Below are 21,013 nucleotides of genomic sequence, written 5' to 3'. Positions count from 1 at the left end.
GGTGCCTGCAGTTCACATGCCCTCTTGTGCCGGGAAAACCTGCTGTCCTCTCACCCCGAGCTCAGCCCGGGCTGCCCGCGCTCCATGGCTGAATCGCCTTTGCCCTTAGCTCGGGCTGCATCTCCCTCCTCCTCCCTGTGATTATTCGCACAGGACATGTCTAGTACCTCCGGAGCACTTTTACGTTGCTCCCCCCCGCGCTCGGTGGGATTAATCTGTCGTTTTGGAGGTTATTTTCGCCAACCAGCCTTGCACCCGGGAAGACCGGCCGGGGGAAGAGCGAGGCGCTTCTGACAGCAGCAGAGGTATGCCACGGCAGGGCGGCGGAGCCGGGCGGGGGTGAGCCGGCGAGCGCAGCCGAGGTGCCACCCCGCAGAGGAGGAGGACTGCCCTGCTACCTGCTCCCTATTTCTGGCTGCTTGCATGGCTCCCGGACACTGTAGAGATTGTGGGGGCTGCCGCTGCTGAGCAACAATACATTGCTTTAAACTCAGCCTCAACTTACCACCGCAAGCAAGGATGGCAACACTACTGGAGCTTTGGAGCTGCCAAGAGAGCCGGGGAACCTGGGTTTTGTTTGCCACTGTCTAATAAATGGGAGTAAAATGGAATTTCTTACCTGGGTTTTTCCTGCCTTGGTTCTACTGTGCACCCAACAGCACAGGTGTATCAGGTAAGAAAACGCCTTATCGTTCTTTTTTAGACTGGCCTTAGACAGCCGTTCTTTCGGTGTGGCTGGGTGACAAATGCCAGCTCTGGCTGTAGCTCCCACTCCCACTTTTGCCCAGGGATGCTCTCCCTTTAAGGACTACGACTGCTTTGAGTGAGTGTTCAGTAGAAAAAGGGGTCTTGACTGAAGAGTTTCCTCAATGTGCCCCATCTTTTTTTTTTTTTCTTTCTTTTTCTAGCAGAGGATGCACTTCTGCCAACTGAGCAGCAGTTTCTTGGGTTACTCAAGGGGTGTGTTTTTAACAGGATGCCTGTGGAAGCCTTTTCCCGAGGGCACTTACTCTAAATTGGGGGCAATCACTTTTTGTAATGGCACTGCATATCCCAGCACAGCCTCATCCCCTTAAACAGCTCTGTAGGGGGCCTGCTTGAACATGAAGCTCTTCCATAAAACCCAGCACAACCAGTGGGGTACTACTGAACATCGTTGCTTAGGGCCTCCATAGGCACAATTAAAAAACCCAAAATACAGACGTTCCTTTCTAACAGGTTCAGGAGACTTACTCCTGAACTTGAGATAAGAGGAAGAGACTGGCAGAGATCTCAGAAAAAACGTTTGAAGAACACCAACCATTTCTTAAAATAATACAGTGTAAAGATATATGTTTGCAGTTCTCAGTCATATTTATTCAGAAGGTGTTAGCTAGGCAACCAGCTATGTTCTCTATATATTCTCTACAGATCTGGAGGCTGTATGTGGAGAAAGCTTGCCATGATTATGCAATGAAAATAGAAGGGGGAGTAAAAAAGTACTTGCTACATGTAGAAATATGCCTACATCATCCAGAGCAAAGATGGTGTGGTGTTAAAGGGGTCTTCCTACTTCTACTTTATAGACATTACTGATAGCTTCAGAGGAGTGTAAGAAGCAAGTGATAATTGTAGTAAGACATAACATTGCTGTTACAGTTTTTGGTATTAATTAGTGAGATCTGATTTTTTTTCACTGGGAAGGAAAAGGATCTTGCATTAGAGGAAGTGTCAAGTCAACTGCTCTTATTCAGGACTGACATAATGATTTATCCTATGACCTTGAATCTGTTATCCAGGGTCAGATCCTGACACCCTCATGCTCTGAAGCAATCCAGTATTACAGCAGTGGCAGAGAAAATACTGCTTATGACCTAAGGGCATCAAGATCTTGACCATAATTTCAGTGATCCTGTTTCTCTGTCTGCAGTTGGGCTAGCGTTAAGTATTTTGATTGGAAAGTGGTGTCTGAGTATAAAAGAAGAAAAAAAAGAATTTTAAGGAAGAGTCAGCCTTCTCAGCCTCTGTCTTCAAGGTCTGTTTCTAGGCTCAGCAACTGCCAGGATATGTGCAACCTCTAATTTGTTGGATAAATTGTTTTATATCTGGATTAATTACCTAGTTACTCGACTTTCTTCCTCCGGTTACACAATAGTGATGAGTTGTTTGTTAGAAATATATGTATACTTGTGGCAGAGAGTAAGGCGAGGCAAATTCTAGCTTGTGAAATTCCAACTGTTCAGTTTGTAGTAGTTTTCCAAATATGCCAAAGTGTAAGACATGCAGTGGTCAATGAAAACTGCTCTGTTTAGTACAACACTTTTCTGAAGATTGAGGATTTAGCATGGCTAAATGGCAGAACATTGTTTAATTTTGTAAAAAGTGGGTAACCTTGCTTACATGTGTACTTTTGATGAGTTAAACAGAACTAAAATAAAATTTTATCCTTGCATCAGTAAAATTACTCACGACCTATGAAATAATTCCCCTTGTAAGGGCCTAAGAAGCACATTAACTTCCTTGTTCTTCTTCCTTGGAGTTCTGTAGTATGATATTACATATAATTATTTTTGGTAAGAGATGCTTTTATGAAGAGCAGTATTTTATTAATACTGTGGGTTTATAATAATGAGCCAAACTGCCAATAGCTACATTTTATTGCTCTGATTTTGTTTTCTAAATGGAATGTGATTCATGGTTATGATGACAGAGGCCATCCAAAACCACTAAGTTCTCCGCTTGTGAGTACTGTATATTGACAAGGTGTAAGCAAAAACATATTCAAAAAAGGAAGAATATTTCAGCGAGTTCTGAACTCAGTAGTATGACATAAGACTTCCCAAAGGCAAAACTACCTATTAAAATAATGTTAAGGTTTGGCAGAGGAGGGAAGTGGGGAATACATGTAGTCTGCTTCCTCACAGCATTTTTGAATATCCTTTCAGGGTGCTTGAGAGGGCTGTATTTGAAGCAGTTTCTCTGTCATGTGTGCTATTTGACTGAAGTGAATGAGCCAAATTCAGCCTAAGTCAGCACATCCTACTTATGCCAGTGTTGTTTTCAGGTAAACATTTTTAAAAAGTAGTATTTTGTGGTCTGCTTGAGACAGTGATTAATGGCAAGAAATTCGGTATTTATATGATTGGCAGCTCTTTGGGGCAACGACTGTAGCTTCCACTATTTTATCTGAGTTTGATACGCTGTGGATGCTGCAATAATAAATGTGTCATAGTGAATGAGATCATCTGCTGAAACACACTTAGTGAAATATTTCTTTATGTGCGTGGTGAAAGACTACTATTGATAGGAGTTTTGGGATGTATGTCTGTACTTTGTAGTTCTTTACTGAAAGAGATTTTAATTCTCTAATTAAAAATAGGTGTATCTTTTATATTTAAGATTCTACTATGTTAAATGACTTTTATACATTTGCATAAAATTGTCCTTCTGTGTGTCTCCCTCAGCCTTTTACTTCTATTCATGGAAAGAGAGCAGCTTTAACACGTGAATATATGCAAAGGGTGGTCCATTTTCTGTAGCTTAAAACTCACAGAGAGAAAATAAGGGCTTTGATGTTCAAAAGGTTGCCATGAATTAAGCCTAATGCTTTTTCAATTACATTTCAAAATACAAAACATATTTACAGTGAGCCTCACTTAGAGTCAGGAATGGCAGATGGGAAGGATACACATAGTGCTCTGGATAATCCTGGAGTTTGACAGAGGCCAGATTGTTCACTGACCTTGCAGGATATTCCTTGTCTTTCTCCCAAGAAAAAGTTTTCTTGAGTGGCAATGACATCTGGGACATTTGCCCCCAAAAGGTTATCTCAGAGAAAATGAAATGTGCTCCATGCCAGTCCTCAGTATCAGTCGAACGGGTATTTCCATCTACCAGGTTAAAAGATTCATATAACAACTATGTCACAGTCCCAAAAAGAATCAGGTTAGCAGATTTAAAGAAGAAACAGGAGATGCAAAAAGTGATGTTCCACATCTTACTGCTATACATGTTTGTCAGAAGGTTAGCGCACTCCCCCTACAAGTGTGACCTAAAATCAGTATCTCATTGGCCACTGACTTGAAGATGCTGCTGAGCTTTTTGCACTGCTGCTAGAGCTTTTGGCACTGCTGTGCAAAAATAATATTGCTAATGTCATCTCTTATTCAGCTGCTGTAGTGCACTCATTCATACAGAACATATAGATTGCCTCTTTCCTTGGTGTAATTTAAATACTTACCAGATTTTTTCTAGTAATATTGATAAATTTCTAGCAACCATTTTCAAGCAGTGTTCTGGAAGATAGTGAAGACAGGCTAATACCTCTCTTGCCTGACAAGCCCTTTAAAGATGTGCTGTCCAAGTTGATGCTTCTCCGATCACTCCACATTAGTAGAACGCAATGGTCCTGCAGCAGCTGGGAGAAAGATGTCAGCTTGGATAGAAAGGATTTTGGGATATATGTACTTTCTATTCTAGAACTGATTGTACTTAGCTCTGAAAGAGATGCATTTCTTTGTCATTTGAGATTCATTGCTTGGAGTTGCTTTCCCTAACCTCTGTCAAGGACAGTTTTGTTAGACAAAGAAGAACTTAATAGTTTTGCCAGTTTATCAATGGTGATTTCCTCTCCCCTTTGTCTCGTGTGCAAGAGAACTATTTTTTTCATCGTTTAAACAGCAGTAATCTGTTTTCTGCTGCTAATAACAAGCTCTGTTGAAATTCTCACAATGCTTACACTCCAGATATGGACAGATGCAAATATATTCTCCAGAATACCTGCTTGAAATGAGATGTGTACAGTCAGAGTGTGGATGAAAAACCATCTTCTTCAGCTTTAGATTTGGGAATGACTTCCAGAGTGATATTAGTACACATGACTATGTTGCCATACAGTCAGCTTGGCACCCCACTCTGGCTTGGTGCAAAGTAAAGATAAGCTTTTTGATGAGCTGTTACGCCCCTTGAATTTTATAAATTAATAGCTTACAAAGTCCTTTTCTTACTGAAACAAGCTTTACAGCAGCTTACATCAGGAAGTGAAGTTACTGAATCAACTAATAATAGTTTCCTTTCTTTTCATCTTTACTGCTTACACTATGAAAAGTTAATCCCTTCCAATGCGTCTTTTCTATGTTGGTCTTCCTTTTTCAGGTACAATAAATGAATAATATTTTAGGACATATATAATCCCAACTGCTTATCAAGGATAAATGAAATTCTTCCACCATCCTTCATGTAACTTTAAAGCACTGGATCTGATGTACGGAAGTCTAGAGGAATGGCTCAAAGGAGTTATCACAAACTGGCCTGTAAAGTGCCATGAAAATAAAGGTCTGCTTTCCAAAGTCATCATTTTTGAATGAGGACTGCTATACTATTTGCTAATATTCACACTTTTGTCTTCACCAGATAAAAAAGAAATGAAAATATTATAGGTAGAATAATATTTTTGAGCTTGTTATTTCTCCTTTCCCTCAATATTCTTGAGGGACAAAAAAGAGGGGAATGGGAGATTTCTACTATGCTGGAGGACCTGGGATGACTTTAGACCTAAAGAGCACATATCAGACTGACACAAGCAGAACTTGGACTCATTTACACCATGCTGAATCACACACCCAAGCATCCAGCCCCTGCTACATTAGTTCTTATGTCTGTATTATTTCCCTTGCTGCACCAGCCTCCGTGTCAGTCTGACAAAATGTAATTTGAAGAATATGGCTGTTTAAAGTGATCACTGGGTAGTTTAAAGGTAAAATATAGGTTCACAGAATCACAGAATGGTTGAGGTTGGAAAGAACTCTGGAGGTCATCTGGTCCAACCCCCTGGTCAAGCAGGGCCACGAGGTGGTAGCCCAGGACCATGTTCAGACGGCATTTAAATATCACCAAGGAGGGAGACCGCAACCTCTCTCAGCAACATGTCCCAGTGCTCAGTCACTCTCACGGTGAAAAAATGTTTCCTGATGTTCAAACAGAATCTCCTGTGTTTCAGTTTGTGCCCATTGCCTCTGGTCCTGTCACTGGGCACCAGAGCAAAGAGCCTGGCTCTGCCTTCTTTATACCCTCCCTTCATGTATTTATATACATTGATAAGATCCCCCCTGAGCCTTCTCTTCTCCAGGCTAAACAGTCCCAGCTGTCTCAGCTTTTCCTCACATGAGAGATGCTCTAATCCCTTAATCATCTGCATGAAAAAAGCCTAATATTAGCAAAAGCTTTTGGTAACTCAGTGATAACTGTTTGTAAATGAAACCGTAGGTTATTCTGATTCACATACTCTCTTTGGGTGTCTAGGAGCCATTCTGTGAGCACCATGCTAGCGTGTGAGAATGGCAGTAACTGAGTAAGAGTAATTTTGTTGCCCATTTCAAAGAAATTTAAAAATGAACCAGTAGTATAAATATCAACAAAATAAATCTAGCCTTAAAATTATTTCATCTGTAATACTTTAATAACCCCCACTGGTATTAAGTGCATATAGCTCCACTAACTTCAACACATTTGTTACACTGATGATCTGACCCTAAGGCTTTACTAATAATAGAAACAAGATTGATTTTAATTGTGTCATGGATATTTAAGTAAAACTCCCTCTAGATTGTAATCTGCTTAAAACACATGGCAAGCTACAGCCCACAGTTTTTAACCCAACTCTTGTCATTTTAACTTCATTTTAGCTCTATGGCTCTCCTTAATGCCATTAGAATAGAATACTGACACAGGATAACTGCTGCATACTGTAAATGCTTTTTCAAAAAAGATAAGGCTCCTGGCAGTTCTTATAGTGACATTACTTCTTTTATAGCAAGTGACTGATTTTAAGTCAGTTGTCTGGGGATGAGTTCTTGATGCACACAAGTAGCAATACCTATTGTGAAAGGGGAGCAGCAGAATTTGTTTTTATTATTTTTCGCAGGTTGCGTACTCATAAATATACATGGTATTCTAATTTTACAATGACTTGTACCTAGCACTTTCATACTATTGTGTATGTAGGAAGCATAGGCTAGATTCTCCCATCCTCACAGACCAGGCATGCAAGATAGGTCCTACAGTGCAGTCACCTTTTGACTTGTTTTCAAAACGCTTTACAGAACTTGGCTGCAGTTTTAGCAACAGGAGTCAAAAAGCACCATCTTCTACTGAAGAGGCAAAGAGATTTTAGGCAGATATAGTCATTCAAGCGTATTCTAGTTATTTACTCTATTTCTGAAAAGATTTGAAGTATCATTCTTTACCTATAAAAGGAGCTCAGATATTTTACTGATTAGGAATACCATTACCTATCTATGGCTGAGACTTACAAGTTACAAAGTAGTACATTTTTAAACAAAATGCTTTCAACATAGTCTCATATTCTCTAATCTGCCAGGGCCTTAATTTAGAAAATTGTTTTCTATATTAACCGTTAGCCTTAGTATTTCCAGAAATAGGGTAGTGAATGTAAAAGACAATAAATGAAAGAATTTCTGAACTGCAATGTTTGATGGTATTGCAGAAGAAAGCCAGATCTTAGCATTTGGATCTTGCCAGGTATTATGAAACTATAATTTCATTTAAGTAAATACTGAAGTTGGATGATTGAAAGACCAGCACATAGGAAACAGCAGTCTGATAGAAAGAAGTGTTTATATAGTTGATGAGACCCAATAAAGAAGGAAAAAACTCTGTCAACATCTGTTATAAATCTTCAAAGCCCTTGTCTAAATCAATTACGTTATTCCAATTTATGTAACTGAAAATACGGCTCTGAATCTTCCAAGATCCTTACTCAGAAGAGATACAGAAACCTGAGAAATATCTGAGATAGTAATTTGAGATCAACATACAGCAGTGTGCTCATGGCAAGGAAACATTATAAATGCAATTTAATACATATCCCCAATTTTAACATTCTGCTGTGAACTAATGAAGTCTCACTTTGGAGCAGCGTCCCTATGCTTTAAGGTCACTTAAGCTTTGACAACTCCATTAATGCAAGTGTTCAGTGTCTCTGCTGCTCAGAACTTACATTGATACATTGAAATCCCAGAACTCCTTCCATATATAATTGACTCTATACATGTGGGGCAAGAATTTTATGACCAGGGCAGTCAAAGATTTTTCTTTTAGTCCCCTGTGAGAAGAGTTGGCTATTGTAGGATACTCTGCTACTGTGCTAGCAGTAACTGCATGTGCTGAGCTGAATGCCCAGACTGGCATATTTTGGTGAGAAAAAACATGTGCTTTATTTGGGTCAATGTCACATGAGCACTCTAAGAAAGTTACGCAAGTACCAAGGCAGAATATGTTTATGGTATATTACTCTGCAGCCTTTCATCGATGTTCAACGAGTTTCTCTTCTGTTACTAGTGATATATATCTCTCAAATGCCATATTTATTGCTGGACTCAGTGGAAGATGCTAAAACAGTGCTCAGACAGTTTTGATACAGTACTTGCATTCAGATACAGGCCCTCTCAAACCACTGGCAAATTTTCTCTTTGCAAATAGTTGTGGTAGATGTTGTCACAGTCCTTCATTTATCTATTCCTGTCATGTCAATCATAGTGCTAGCAAGAGGAATTGTGTGAGCAGGCACAGATCTGCTTCAAATGAAGTCTGGCAGCTCAGTTTAAACAGTTAATGAAGACAATATAAGCTTGCCTTTGTTTATAAGAGATTATGGAATATCCACATAACTGCTTGTACCAGGAGGGTTGAGGGGCTGGCATCTGCCAGGTGGTGGAAAATGGCAACAAGAAGCCGTGCTAATGTCTTCAAGGAGCATCACTGGATCAGAAAGAGGCATATGCCTAGCACCTGAGAGATGGAGCCTTATTTCTGGGAGGGGAACTGTGGCATGCTGCACAAATTGGACAGCAACACATTACCTCCCAAACAAAGCCTGTTTGGTGGCTCACTCAGATCCCAAGAGTGACTACAAAAAGATGCGTGCGTTATGGCATCCCACACTCCTGACCTGAGGACAGATGGCCAAACGCCCACACTGCCTGATGCTGGCAAGTGCAAAACAGCACAAGCAGGTGAGCTGGGGCCCTCCCAGCATGATGGAACCATCCCTGTATGCCCAGAACTCTGGGGCACCTGTGGGAAGGTGGAGCGGGACAGAGACATTTCAGTGCTATAGATACCTCACTTACCACTCAAGACCATGGACAGGAGTGGCCCCAAATCCAGGACCATGGTCAGGGCTCTTGCCCCTGCATTTCCAGGCTCATGGAGCACACCTCAGGTTCCAGGACAATGGTCAAAACCTTCAGGCTCACCATGATAGGCAGCTTTTCGCACTGCAGAACCATGGGCCCCTCTCAAGATTTCTGGAGGCTCCTGAGTTGCCTGGACTATAGACAGCCACCTCTTTGGCTCAGAAGGAGGAAGAACTACCAGGGCTTTCGGGCGCCATGGACAGCGCCTCCCAAGTCCCAGCGCCGCAGCCCGCTCCCGCTGAGGTTCGGGTCCGGCCCACGGGCAGCTCCATGCCAGGTCGGGGCCGTGGGGATGCCCCCTTTGGTGCTTCCGTGCTTTCAGCTCTTCACTTTTAAAGCGAGATCTCCTTTTTGACCATATCTTTGCAGTTTTCAGGTGTTTGTACACCTTCTATTAGCATTGCTTTTCATATTTCTGAGGCCCAATGGTACTTTTCACAGTATCAAAAATGTTAACAGTATCAAAAATGTTAAATGCAAATTCCAGCTGTGCAATTTTTACTGTTTTCCCATCACATTTGACAATATACCAGCCTTCTTGATCTCAGCTGTTCCATAATGGTACTAGGAGCTGTCACAGCTGCTGTGTCCTGCTACCCAGATAGCTCCATTTCAGCATCCACAGATGCATTTTATGCAGTGTACAAAGTATCTTGGTTTCCCTCATGCTTTCTTTACATTTCTAAATCTTTTTTTTTCCTTTTTTTTTTTTTTTGAAAAGAAAAAACCTTAAAAAAATATGTGCTTGTATTTCAGAAAGAGGCCATAGTCTTGCCTGAAATATGTTTTGATTTAAACGGAAATATCTGAAATGGTTTTCCTATCCATATACAGTATTTTTCCACTAAATTACCAATATAGCTGATTATACTGTAGGTGGTCTCCAGTGTAAAAGAAGTCAATGTCTTACATTTTCTGTAATTTTTCTGTTTGTAAACATGGCCAAGTTTTAAAAGATACTTATTCTCTTTACCTAGAGCTATGAATGACATCGGAGATTACATAGGTTCCAACATCGAAATATCCTGGTTACCCAACCTGGATGATTTAATGAAAGGGTATGCACGTAATTTCAGGCCTGGGATTGGAGGTGAGACTTTGAGAGTAATGTCTCTTTTGTTTCTTACAATCCTTCTACCCTCTGATGTTTATGTGAACTTCACCCTCTACATGATTAAAAGGTTGTGGTTGTCTATTTCTTGGATACTGGAAATAATAACAATCAACAATTTGCTTGATCTTGAAAAAAGACAGACTGTACAACAGAATTAGCAACAGTCTTCTTTCTGATACAGTTCTTAAATCACTGATTTCTAAGTTGAAGGAATTTTGGATTACAGTAAGTGGCGATAATTTCTGCATTTGCTTGAAATCATGCTGTCTGAAACTAGATGATGTGGTTTCCAGAAGGGATTCCATAATTTTCAGTAGTTGTGATTGTATCTCATGTCCTTTATCGCTGAAGCGAGGTGTTCTGTTGGAAATTGAGGATGCAATCTTTAAAAGATTTAAATCTCTTGCTCTAAGGTAGATTTTACTTTGAAAGTGTACTTTATCATGGAAAACACTTTTATGAATTCACTCTGTATGAAAGAATTAACATTTATATTTTTATAGGTACTATGATGATATAAATCACCCCATTCAAACATTTTTTCTCAGGTCCTCCTGTTAATGTTGCTCTCGCAATTGAAGTAGCCAGCATTGACCACATCTCAGAAGTGAACATGGTACGTTATCAGTTAAACCTACCAAGTTGTGAACGTATGTACTGCAATGACAGAAAGCGTCGAAAACTAGCTAAATAGAGAGACGGTTAATCCCCAACATATTTGGAGTGGAGAAATTACTGCACGAAGATACTGCAAAGAACAAACATTGTATTTTAAGACACAGGCAGAGACTCTTCTGGCAGACATTGGCAATTACAAGAATCTAGCCATGTATAATTCACTGAGATTTCTTATTACAGTTAGCAAGGTTGGATCTGTGCAGCACTTACTAACAGAAAGCCTAATTTTAAGCATTAGCTCCAACTTCTGTTCAAATTCCTTTTCACCACAGATACTTCCAAAAAGAAGCTACGGGAACGATTGGTTGTGAGATGCTCCTCTTTTTTGTGTAAAGAACTTTCAGTAAAGCAGTGGAGTATAACAACTTAAAAGTCACATAAACAAGCATAGGCATGAACTAACTGCATTTCTGAAACACAATAGATTTAATTTTAAAACCAAAACTTGGACTTTTCCTTCATCCTTTCCCTTCACAACAGATGCATAACTTCACCTGATTTTTTAGTTTTGCTTTAAAAACCTTCAAAACCAGAAGTTGTACTTGTGGAGATAAATAAACGGATTTTTTTCATTAAGACATATGCAACTCTTGCAACATGTGATATATAACACTGACATTTAATCACTTTTTGATATCTTGGGCTTATGAATGGTAGAAGCATATGACAGAAATTAAAATGCTTGGGCAGCTCCATGGTTGACTGACTATAAAAATACTTATTTGCACAGAAAACAGTTAATACATTTCTAGGCTAATACAATGATTTTTGACCAAGTCCCAAGGCATTATCACTGTGTTTGTTTAGCATCACTTTTTAATTGGGATTTCTCTTGTCATAGGAATATACCATGACAGTATTTTTGCACCAGAGCTGGCGAGATGACCGTCTGTCTTACAACCACACCAATGAAACTTTGGGCTTAGACAGCCGGTTTGTGGACAAGCTCTGGTTGCCAGATACTTTCATAGTGAATGCCAAGTCTGCCTGGTTCCATGATGTGACTGTGGAAAACAAACTTATCAGGCTCCAGCCAGATGGAGTCATTTTATACAGCATCAGGTGAGTGAGAAAGAGTGCAAGTGTACTCTATCATGTACTAACTTTTTGAACAGACTATAAAGTAATCAGTCAGTTTACCTAGGATGATTTCCTAAAATAATTATTAATTTAAAATGGAAGAAAGTACTGGTGACTCCTATCAGAGATCCCTTTGCTTTACAAGGATTACACTGCCAGGAAGGTATCTTTGGCAACACTAACACATTTTCCACTGCATAATCACTGATCACTTTCAGAATGTCCTTAATGGGAGATAAGCATCTCATAACTATTTGGTCACCAGGCAAGGAGATGCTGAAGACAGAGCAAAGATTCTGTTCTCCACTCTCTCATTATTTTCCAAGGGAACTATGAGCCTGATTTAGGCTCAACTTCCCCATCTTTCAAACAGAGAAAATAGTATCTCCTCACTTTGGAAGAGTGTTCTTGCTAGAACTCAGTAACTATATTTAAAGTTAATTGTGTAATGTTCTAAAAATTAATGAGTGTGCATCTTTGAAATTGTAAGTCCAAAGTCACCCTTAAGGTATTGGTAGTGATCTTGGGGACAGTGGAAGGGAGTAGATTTGACTCAGAAAAGTCCTTTTTATCGTCAGAAGTAGCTGAAATGTCCTCTGACATTAGACAAGTCATTCGACCTTTCCTCAATTTCCCCCCACCTTTGGGTTCCCCACAGACTTACTAAAGACAATAGCCATAAGGATTTTGAAAATAGTTTCCTGTATTAGTACTAAGCTTTCAAAGTTTTCCATTTAGTCTTTGAGTTCTGAGGAAAAGGCTCTATCTGAATGCAGCTAACTGGTGTTCACGTTGCTTGGAACAGGATTACCTCAACAGTGGCCTGTGACATGGACCTTTCCAAGTATCCAATGGATGAGCAAGAATGCATGTTGGATTTGGAGAGCTGTAAGGGCTGAGTACAGTGTTTCATATAATCTGTATTTTGTTTAAAGCCTGCGTATATGGTTCTTAACTTGCTGGAGTTTGCTGGAATGATTCTGCTTTAGTCAATGATGTAAGGGGTGCCTTAGGATTTAGAAATAAAGGGTACAAACATGAATCCCTTCATTCTCTATGTTGGGCATTAAACTATGGACTTTTCAATAACAGTTCTGCTCTGATCCAATTCAAAACTATAGGATTTAATTTAGTGAAGATGAACAACCTACAGTCCTGCTGACAAATGGAACTTTGTGCTTCATGTAAAATGTAGTGCAAGTCACTAGCATTACTGAGGTTTGCATCAAATCCAGTAAGAATAAGTAGAGAAGCCCACAGGCAAAATTTGATGTGCTATTTTTTCTTTATGAGACAACAGGAAAAAGAAAGAATTCCCCGCTTTTAATTAATGCCATTGTGACTAACCCTTACGTAGCTGTTTCACTTTTTTTCTGTATCTGTTAAACAGAAATCAATCTGCATGGATTGGCTTAAATTCATTTGTACTCACAAAGGAGGGTGAAGAATGAATTTATATTTTGTCCAACCTGTATTTTATCTATGATCAGCATGTAATTCCCATAAGCATTAATACTTTTGAATGAAACTCACCACTGACACAAGCAGGGGCCAACCAATCAATGGCAATGAATCCAGCCTTTTGTGGTTTTTATATCAAAGAGACTACAGGTCCTGAGGGTTCCAGAGATTTGTGGACAGCAGTTTCTGAGCAGATTCACTGGCCTATTGATGCAAGTTTCTCTTTTTGCTTTTTAGCACTGACTTTGTTTTCTAGGCAATTAACCACAATACCATTTTATCCTGTCAAAAATAGCAATCTACAGTTTTACTTATGTAATCACCAAATGCAGAGGCAGCAGACAGTGAACCAGCAATCAGTTCTCTCTCCCAGCAAGTTCGGCAGGGAGTTTTGTTAGTGGTTGAATTTTTTAATTGAATTTGAGGGTTTTGATTTCAGTAAAAAAACATGTCGAAATATAGCCTCTTTAAACAAATGAATGGTTTAGTACCAATTTGTCCATTAACAGCAAAACTAGCAAAGATTGATTTCCTATGGATTTGCATGTTACATAAATCCCTCATACATATCTCCCCTTCTCTCATGTCCCTGGTGCCCTGCACCTCTCCCTAGCAGTTATCTTCCAGCTGCCACCCATGCCAAACTGCAGTCATTAACAGGCTGATACACATGATTGTGAAGCTAGCTGGTGCATCTCAGAATGGACATGAGTCTGAGTTATACCGCTGTTCTCCAACTGGATGCACAAATTTGATTTTCTGTTCTCTACACACCATTTCTTACAAAACTTTCAAGAATCTAGCATCTTTGAAACCTTCACCTCTTTGTCATTTCGGTTTGAAAATATTGAGGAAGTTCAAAAACTGTGAGGAGGAGAACTGACAGAAAAACACTGCACAGGCAGTTTGCATAGGCATTGTTTTCTGATTAAACTATATTAAGCCTGGGGGAGGCCCTAACAGTTGTTTCCAAGAGTGGGGATTCATATGAACAATTTGGCTGTATACTTTACTTTCATGCAGTGTCCATTTGTAGGCTTGCAAGGGGAGATATAGAGCCAACAGGACACATACTTTTTGAGGACACTGGGGGAATCCCTGACAAAGGAAATCTGTTTCCCCGACACTGCCTGACTGGTGCAGAGTACCTATCTCCTAAAATCAATGTGTGAACTTGGAGATAGATTTGCGGCACAGAATTACACTCTGATCTGTCTTCAGTAGGATAGGCATAGATAGATTAGATTTAGTAGTTATTTTCTTTTACAAACAGAAATTTCTGAGATCCAAGCACAGTGCAGGGGTAAGTAGGCTAGTTTGAGTGCTACAGTAACAGTACTCTACTTTAAGTGAGTATGCAAATGAACTTTTTGAGAGATAATTTGAATATTTCTCATGACATTGAAGTGCATTGTTCCATACCACATATTGCTAGTCAGTGTGAATCAACTTGGATTATTCCCCCGTAGGAAAGCTATGCCAATGTGACACTGGCAACACTGATGTTGCCAGGACAGTGAATTATCCAGACTGAATCGCAGCATGTTTGCAGTGGGACCGATGAAAATCAGCGTAGCAGAGGAATTAGAGGACATCCACAATGAGTCCTCTAAGTTCTTCATTTCTTCCTCAAACTTTGTGTTTATTCAGCTTTCTTTTGGCAGATGGCTACTCTTCAGAGGACATCGTCTACCACTGGTCAGAAAACCAGGAGGAGATTCATGGGCTGGATAAGCTGCAGCTTGCTCAATTCACAATTACCAATTACCAGTTCACAACAGAAATGATGAACTTCAAATCTGGTAACAGGATCTGTCTTCAATTCAGGGATAGTATCTGACTTTTTCCTGCATAGGGAAACCTCCTATATCTATAATAGAAAACCCTTCTTCTTAAGTAACTAATTTAAGAATCTGTCAGATTTCTGATAAGTTTTCTTTAGGTTACACTTGCAAAAAATGCCAGCCTTTGCTGAGCCTTCAGGTAGCCACTGTAGCATATTATGTCCTTTAGCTCTGTATGTTTGAAAAAATACTGCATGGAGTAGCCAGAGAGCGCTTGATAAAAAACACTTCAGGTATAGCTCACGTTTTCTTGACCTAATTTGCAACTTTGGATAAAGAAAAATTTCCAATAGCCATGATGTTATGAGGCTTATGACATACAGTCAGGTCATTCTAATTCTATCCAGTAGAAGTCAGTGGTGTGTTCGCGTACCGCTGGGTTTATTGCAATGTTTGTAAAAGATTTGTTGATTTTTCATCCTCTTTCATGTATTCAGATTCTCATTTATGCTGCACATCTCCTCTAAGCTCTTTTTTGAGTTTGAAATTAACTTGGCCTTTTAAAAAATCTAAATTTAGTATCTGGAGGACTTTCTACAGCAGATGATAAGACAGTACACATTTTGAAGCAATACTGTTATTCAAGAAGACTCATGATTTTATTTTCAGATCTGGCATTGATATGACCTGAGACAAATCATTTGACCTATTCTTAGCTAACAGTGCTGATGAGAACAGCAGTACCTCGTGCAGGGTTTATGAAGACTAATTGAACCACATTCAAAAAAGCTTTTTGTGATCCTTGTCCAAAAGATGTTAAAAAATGTAGATCTGTGTCATTACAGGAAATGTTATTTTGAATATCAGTTTAACTGTAATTCACACAGTCAGGATCTTTCTTTGTCTGCTCTTTTTTCCAGCAGGTCAGTTTCCCAGGCTCAGTCTCCACTTCCACCTTCGGCGAAATCGAGGAGTTTACATCATTCAGTCTTATGTTCCTTCTATCTTACTAGTGGCCATGTCATGGGTATCCTTCTGGATCAGTCAGTCAGCTGTGCCTGCCAGAGTGTCATTAGGTAAAACATGATAGTTGGGGAACTAACAGGAAAGGGCATGCTGAAGTTGTAATTATGCTCTCTAATAATCCTCATTTTCCATGAAGGTACATTTATGAATACTATGTTTACATTTGCAGAAGAGAAGGTCCTTTAAAAGACTTCCTTCTTGTTTTAATTTCTGTCATGCTAGCAGAGCAGTGGCCTCAGTAAAGAACAGAAAATAACCATCTAAAGATGGTTAAAAGCAATAGTGAATATGAGGCAGATGTATATGAAAGAATTGATTTGAAGGAACTGGGACAGTGACAAAAAATGCTCCTAGAGCTTGTGGATCTGTTTGCCTGAATAAGGGTTGCAAGTCCAGATGCAAAAGTTTTTGAGGGTTAAGTCTTCTGGTTTTGTTTGTCCTGATCTAGAACAAAACGAAGGATAACATGTTCAAAGCTGCCTTAGTCATACAAATGCATAGTTTTTTACAAGCTCCCCTGTTTTGAAAATCAGAAGCCACACTATTAAGGGGCTTCTACTGTGAAAATATTCCTCAGCTTCAGATTAGTAAATACACTTATTATAGTGTATACTATGAAACCTAAAGTTGATTTTCTCACACTACACTGCAGGTATAACTACTGTTCTCACTATGACTACACTGATGGTCAGTGCCCGATCTTCGCTTCCACGAGCATCTGCCATCAAGGCACTTGATGTTTACTTCTGGATTTGCTATGTGTTTGTCTTCGCTGCACTGGTAGAATATGCATTTGCACATTTCAACGCTGACTACATGAAAAAGCAAAAGAACAAGATAAAGGCGAGAAGGCAGAGTGGAGAGGTCAGTAAGCGTAATACTGTGAATAACTTTGCAAAAGCAATCACCCTGCATTATGACCTTTTTCTACTATGGAAGCAAATTCTTCTATCCCTTTTGAAAAAAAAAATTAAAAAATTCCTGGTTAATTCTTTTGTCATGCTAATATGACAAGGAACCAAATGCAACTGCAAATTTCCGCTTGCAGCATGGTTAGCACTAAAGACAACATATTCTTACATGGTTTGTTGCTGTATTTAAGGTAGGAAATAGAGAATAAGAGAGAATGAGTAAGAAGAGAGGCAAAGTATGTCTTGAACCAGATTTGTACGTCTTACACTTTCAGAATATATTTAGACCCTTTGATATTTGTCCAGTCCTCAGTGTACGTTATGGTAACCTTGAGTTGCTCTTGTAGGGTCAGGGCAAAGTCATTATGACAGTATTACATGAGATGGGGAAGAAAGGCCTTTTCTCAGAAGGTTTTCTTTAGTAGCTGCTTCTGCTAAGACTCTTTTAATTCTGCTACAGCATAATAAAATGCTGTCAGCAAAACAAAAACTAGGCCTGTAGTCTTAAATGTTGTCTCCTGGAGTTTACATTTTTTACACCTAAACTGCATAAGGTAAATACAGATATAATTAGCATGGATATAAGTTATGTAGATAAGAAGCCCAGTGAAACTGAACACAGGAGTCCATAGATTAAATTTCTTCCAGGAACTCCAGATGGCTTTGCTGCTTTCTTCATGTACACACATGCATGTTAGTGATGAAGCAGGGTGAATTGATTAAGGAACTTTTTTTTTTTGACAATTTACAATTTGTAGTCCAGGCCTACATATTTTAGAACTCTCTGGCACCTTGGGTATTATTTATGATTATTATTACTTCATTTTATTAAGCTGTAGTGGATACAACTGATCCATATTCATTTTCTGTCCCACCTCCATGTTCTCTCAGCTTTTACAAGAGCCTGAGAACTGTCTGTTGGCTTTGGCCACAGAACGGGATAACTGTCTCCTTAAAGTCAGTCAATTATTTTCAGTCAGAAGGGCCTAAGCATGCTGTCTCAATGGTGCCTCAGTAATTCAGAGCGTGTAAAACTATAACAGAATTTAGACGTGGTACACAGTCTTTCAGCGGTCCTTCTGCCAAAGCAAGTGATAAATACCATTCAGCACTTACGGATCTCATAGGTATTTCACATGTCAGTATCATGGCTAGCTTGGATGAAGTACGCTACCTTTGCCCTATAAATTGCTATTATAGGTTCTCCTCTTTGTTTTGCAGATAAACGTGAAGAATGCCATTGTTCTGTTTTCCCTTTCCATAGCCGGTGTGAACCAGGAACTGGCCATTTCCAATAGGCAGCACCGAATTCCCAGAAGCCTGCCTGGATCGTATGGCACAATAGAAATAGAAACTGGAGAGACAAAACAGCAGCAAGTAGAGCGGTTTGAAGTCCCTCTTTAAGCCCATTGATGCTGATACCATTGATATATATGCTAGAGCTGTGTTCCCAGCAGCCTTTGCAGCAGTCAATGTTATATACTGGGTTGCATACACAATGTAAAAAAAAAAAAGAAAGAAAAAGAAAATTCATGTGAAGAGCCACAAATTGAACAATACCTACAGACTAAAAAGCCCTTGCTGAAACTGTATTGATCCTCCTCTTCTCCAAATATTTTCCAATGAGCTTGAGACATTTCTAAAGTCAAGAAAGTCCTGCGATCAATTCCTACTAAAAGCAGCAATTTATTACTGATCTGATTTGGTACACTAATTAACTGTACTCTGCCAAACAATCCCAGCTCCTTATTTCCTATATTACCATAAGACAATTTTTCATATGTACATATGTGCAGCAAAAGTTTAAATCTTAAATTACCATGGTTTTCCTCCATTTTAAGGGTTGATCAGTAATGAAGATTTGGCTTTTCACACTCAGATAATTTCCTTTTTTGTAATGGAAGAGCTAATTCCTCACCTCCACACATGAGTGATTTTCTGCATCTGGCCTTCTGTGGGATGGTCTAAGTTTAACAGTAGTGGTAAAGTTGCAGTTTTTAATCATAAAAATGTCATGAACAAAGTAAAAGGGAATAGAGGGGAGTGGAGGCTTTTTCTTAAATTATTATTTGTCTTGGATAAAGTATTGAAAACATTTCAATGCTTTTAGTCACAGCATGAAATAAAATATACTACATAAAATTCTACTGAATTGTTAATAATGACTGTATTACATTTCAGATCTAAGCTAATGAAAGTTTAAACACTTAAACACAGTAATGTTTATTAGTTTAATAGGCCCAAAAATAGACAAAAGTGATTTAGAAACACAGGGAAAGCTCAGGCTTTCTATGTTGGATTGGGAAAAATTTTAAAAGTGCTTGATAATGAAGGAACTCAGACTCCATTTTCAGGAAGGACTTAGAATTCGTTCTGTTAATTTTCAGTGAGAGTCTACCATGTGTGCCTCTGAAAATATCCTTTTTGCATCTGTCCCTAAATAGCTAAGTGAAGTAAAAAAATGTCATAAATGGCTTTAAGTTACTCAGTTGCTTTGGATATTTTTGCCATTTTTATTCAGAGGCTGACCTAATATGTTAGGCCTCTTCACTTCCATTATTTGACAATGAAATTTGTGAGTGCTCATACACACTCCTTAATTTAGGACTAGATCCTCTCACCCAACTCATGCAAAATAACACTTTGTTCTGTAAATGATTCCAGTGAACTCAGCAAATGAATGCAGTATTCACAACAAATACAAGTTTCATAATTAATTTCTAAAAAACTCCACAGCGAATACATTGGGATATGGATTAAAACAACTGAAATATTAGTTTAGGAAACCAATGTAAAACACTTCAAAAGGGAAATTTTTTCTGAGGATTTTGTTGCCTTGAAAGTGAGAGATTTTTTCAAATATAGAGACTGACACAAAAGAAAATATGAAATGAGAGAGGGAGAGAAAGAAGGAATCAAAGCAAGTGGCTGATAGCTACGATGGAAGAGAGCATGGAGAGGTGCGAGATTAAACAAACCAAAAGATGTAGACAAAAGAAGAGTTGCACTGGGCTTTGAAGATGGGGATCTTGAATGTAGTGTCTGATGATTAATAGTTGCAGTTGCAATAAGGATGAAACAAGCATTTAATCACAGTGGAATGTGCGCACATTGCTCCTGCCTTACTTGTCTGTGACATATGGTTTGATTTCGTATGACCGGCACTAAAAGATAGAGCATTTTAACACAGATTTGTAACTTAAACTAAGGTTTGTTCAATATCACTGAAGTAAGAGTATGCTCTGAAGAAAAAATAATAATCCCGAACTGAGCTATAATAGAAAATATTCTCCCATCCTAAGTCAGGCTTAGGTTCACCTCAATCTTTAGTTTCTGTTACAATGGAAAAACTATTTGCCAACAGTGTGCTGGAAAGCGCAAACTGACATCAAGCTATAATTGTTCCACCAAGTTCTCACCAGGTTAGCCCTGGACTGAGACACCCGGATTCTGCTCCAAGATCTTGCCACTGACTTGCTGGGCAATCTTAGTTAAGTCATTTCACTGCATCATCTGCAAAATTGATACAACAATACTGATTTCTTTCCTATATCTTTGAGTTTTACAGAAGAAAAACCCTTCAGGAGAGACAAAAACTCTTATCCTCCAACTAGGTAAGTCCATCCAACTAGTATTTATGTGGTGCTATTTACCGTAGTTTCTGAGACTCACACACACTGAATTAAAGCAAAATATCACTCAACTTTCACCTTATTCAGAAAGCTAATGAAATTCTGCATCTCCTTCAATACATGCAGGTAATCA

At 39.1% G+C, this 21,013-nt stretch overlaps 1 protein-coding gene across 1 annotated transcript; it reads left to right on the top strand.

The window, feature by feature from the left end:
- Positions 1-373: 373 nt before the first annotated feature.
- On the top strand, positions 374-19,395 carry GABRD (gamma-aminobutyric acid (GABA) A receptor, delta). The gene is given in 10 exon segments (XM_009575319.1): positions 374-673; positions 10,172-10,284; positions 10,857-10,924; positions 11,828-12,048; positions 12,872-12,954; positions 15,192-15,329; positions 16,232-16,387; positions 16,990-17,201; positions 18,470-18,627; positions 18,629-19,395. Coding segments are annotated over 10 exon segments (1,341 nt in total). The 5' UTR covers positions 374-605; the 3' UTR covers positions 18,753-19,395.
- The last annotated feature ends 1,618 nt before the right edge of the window (positions 19,396-21,013 follow it).

Source organism: Fulmarus glacialis, unplaced genomic scaffold (assembly GCF_000690835.1).
Source record: "Fulmarus glacialis isolate BGI_N327 unplaced genomic scaffold, ASM69083v1 scaffold23923, whole genome shotgun sequence".
Lineage (NCBI taxonomy): Eukaryota > Metazoa > Chordata > Aves > Procellariiformes > Procellariidae > Fulmarus > Fulmarus glacialis.
The sequence above is the reverse complement of the archived record's forward strand: the minus strand, read 5'-3'. Positions and strand labels throughout refer to the sequence as shown.